The sequence below is a fragment of the Limulus polyphemus genome, unplaced genomic scaffold (genome assembly GCF_000517525.1).
Source record: "Limulus polyphemus unplaced genomic scaffold, Limulus_polyphemus-2.1.2 Scaffold1353, whole genome shotgun sequence".
NCBI lineage: Eukaryota > Metazoa > Arthropoda > Merostomata > Xiphosura > Limulidae > Limulus > Limulus polyphemus.
This window is the reverse complement of record NW_013666963.1, coordinates 266161-268220: the sequence shown is the minus strand read 5'-3', so window position 1 is coordinate 268220 and position 2060 is coordinate 266161. Positions and strand designations below refer to the sequence as shown.

General features: G+C 30.6%; 1 protein-coding gene across 1 annotated transcript in view; it reads right to left on the bottom strand.

Annotated features, from left to right (window-relative positions):
• LOC106463227 (A disintegrin and metalloproteinase with thrombospondin motifs 9-like) overlaps window positions 1-2060 on the bottom strand; it is a 170379-nt gene that overhangs the window by 8897 nt on the left and 159422 nt on the right. Inside the window, exon 31 of the mRNA XM_022390671.1 lies at window positions 650-836. Within this exon, the coding sequence (XP_022246379.1) occupies window positions 650-836 (187 nt within the window). The remainder of the gene's footprint in view (window positions 1-649; window positions 837-2060) is intronic.

Genomic DNA, 2060 nt, shown 5'->3' with positions numbered 1-2060 from the left:
ACTGTTGGTGAACTTTTGTATCTAGACACGTATCGTATCGAGATAAGCACTCACGATACGACTTCTATGATGAGATAAGCATCCCTAGTAAATATATTACCTAATGAAGCTTTATATTTACTTTCACCCCTAGTAAAAATATTACCTAATGAAGCTTTATATTTACTTTCACCCCTAGTAAAAATATTACCTAATGAAGCTTTATATCTACTTTCACCACTAGTAAACATATTACCCAATGAAGCTTTATATTTACTTTCACCCCTAGTAAAAATATTACCTAATGAAGATTTATATCTACTTTCACCACTAGTAAACATATTACCCAATGAAGCTTTATATTTACTTTCACAATAAGAGACAAACGTTGTTTTGTGTGTATTTATAAGTTCTAGATTACATTATGAATTTTATAAAATAATCAACAAAAGACAAGCTTGTGTGTGTGTGTGTGTGTTGGTAGGAAAGTTTCACACCGTCAATAAGAAACAAGCATTTCATCGTACATCTCAGAGTAATTATTGTTTTTTTTATTGCACATGTATTTTAACATCAGTTATAATTTAGAGACAGAGATAATTTAGAATATCTGTTGCAAGCTACTTAAAGTAACAACAGTTTCCTTACTAGCTTTTAATAACAGACGAACCTTTTATCGTACACTTCAGAATAATTATTGCTATCTCCACTAGGTAACGATATATATTCTTGGGGTTTTGAAGTATTCATTTTTGCGCAGTATATTTTCACCAATTTTCCGCGTACATAAATATCTTGTTCTCCATCTTCTTTTATTCCCTTTTGTTCTTGAACGTCTCGACAGCTAAGAGCAGCACCTAGAGCAGGCAATATTGTATAAAGTACAATTTTAAAAAAGTATATAAAATAGTGTTAGCAGGAAATATTCAGACGGAGTATAAAATGCATTCAGCACTAAGGAAGTAAGGTAGGTAAATAACCCATTAAACTAATCAAGTTTGAGCATAATAAATTAATTCCACTCTCATTTGGTCCTAACACAACCTTTTAAAGGCATATGATATACGGCTAATTGGAAAAATATTCATTTGTAATGAAACAGACCAACTTATACGCTAAAACTGTGGTTAGATGAAGAATAATTTAGAAAAATTATTATTAGAAAGTGTTGTTAAAGGCAACAATAATTCTTAAATCTGTCAGACATACAAACCAGAAACCAATTTATGATCCAAATAAAATATTGGTTGATTTTAGTTACGTAATATTAGCTTATAGATTTTTAATGTTTAATGTTTAAACTTTCTTCAAGACAAATAGAACACGAGTACTACACCGAAAAGGTGGTGAGACACATGCATGTGTTATTTTGAATGAGTATATAAGTAGGAGAAATGAACTAAACTTAATTCCTGCAAAAAGTAAATATAAAGCTTCATTAGGTAATATTTTTATTAGGGGTGAAAGTAAATACAAAGCTTCATTAGGTAATATTTTTATTAGGGAACTGTTTTATAAAATTCGTAAAGTAATCTAGAGCTAGAAACACACACACACACACAACAACGTTTCTCTTTTATTGACTGTTTTATAAACGTCATAAAGTAATCTAGAGCCAAAAGTATACACACGATAATGTTTCTCTTTTTTACTGTTTTATAAAATTCATAAAGTAATTGTGCCCATGAGCTACAAAACATTAGGTCATCAAGAATTAATATAGTTTTTTATATGAAAAAACCCGCACAAGTTATATATCAAAATAAAACATTTAGTAAATGAAATAGTCTCCATTATTATCGATGATGCTTTTTCATTTTACAATCAGGTTGTTAATGCCCTGATTAAAGAAATCACTTGGCTTTGAACCAAAATACATGTCGATGTGCTTTTTAACACCTTCTATGTATACGTTTTTCCATTAAAATGGTGTTGCAGCAAACAAAAAATATGGTAATCTGGAAAAATATGGGGGGTGGGGGATAACTTCCCAACCCAACTCCATAATCTTGTGTTGCGTCAAACTTGCTACATGTGGACGTGCATTGTCGTACAGAAGAAGAACACCTTTCCGATTAACG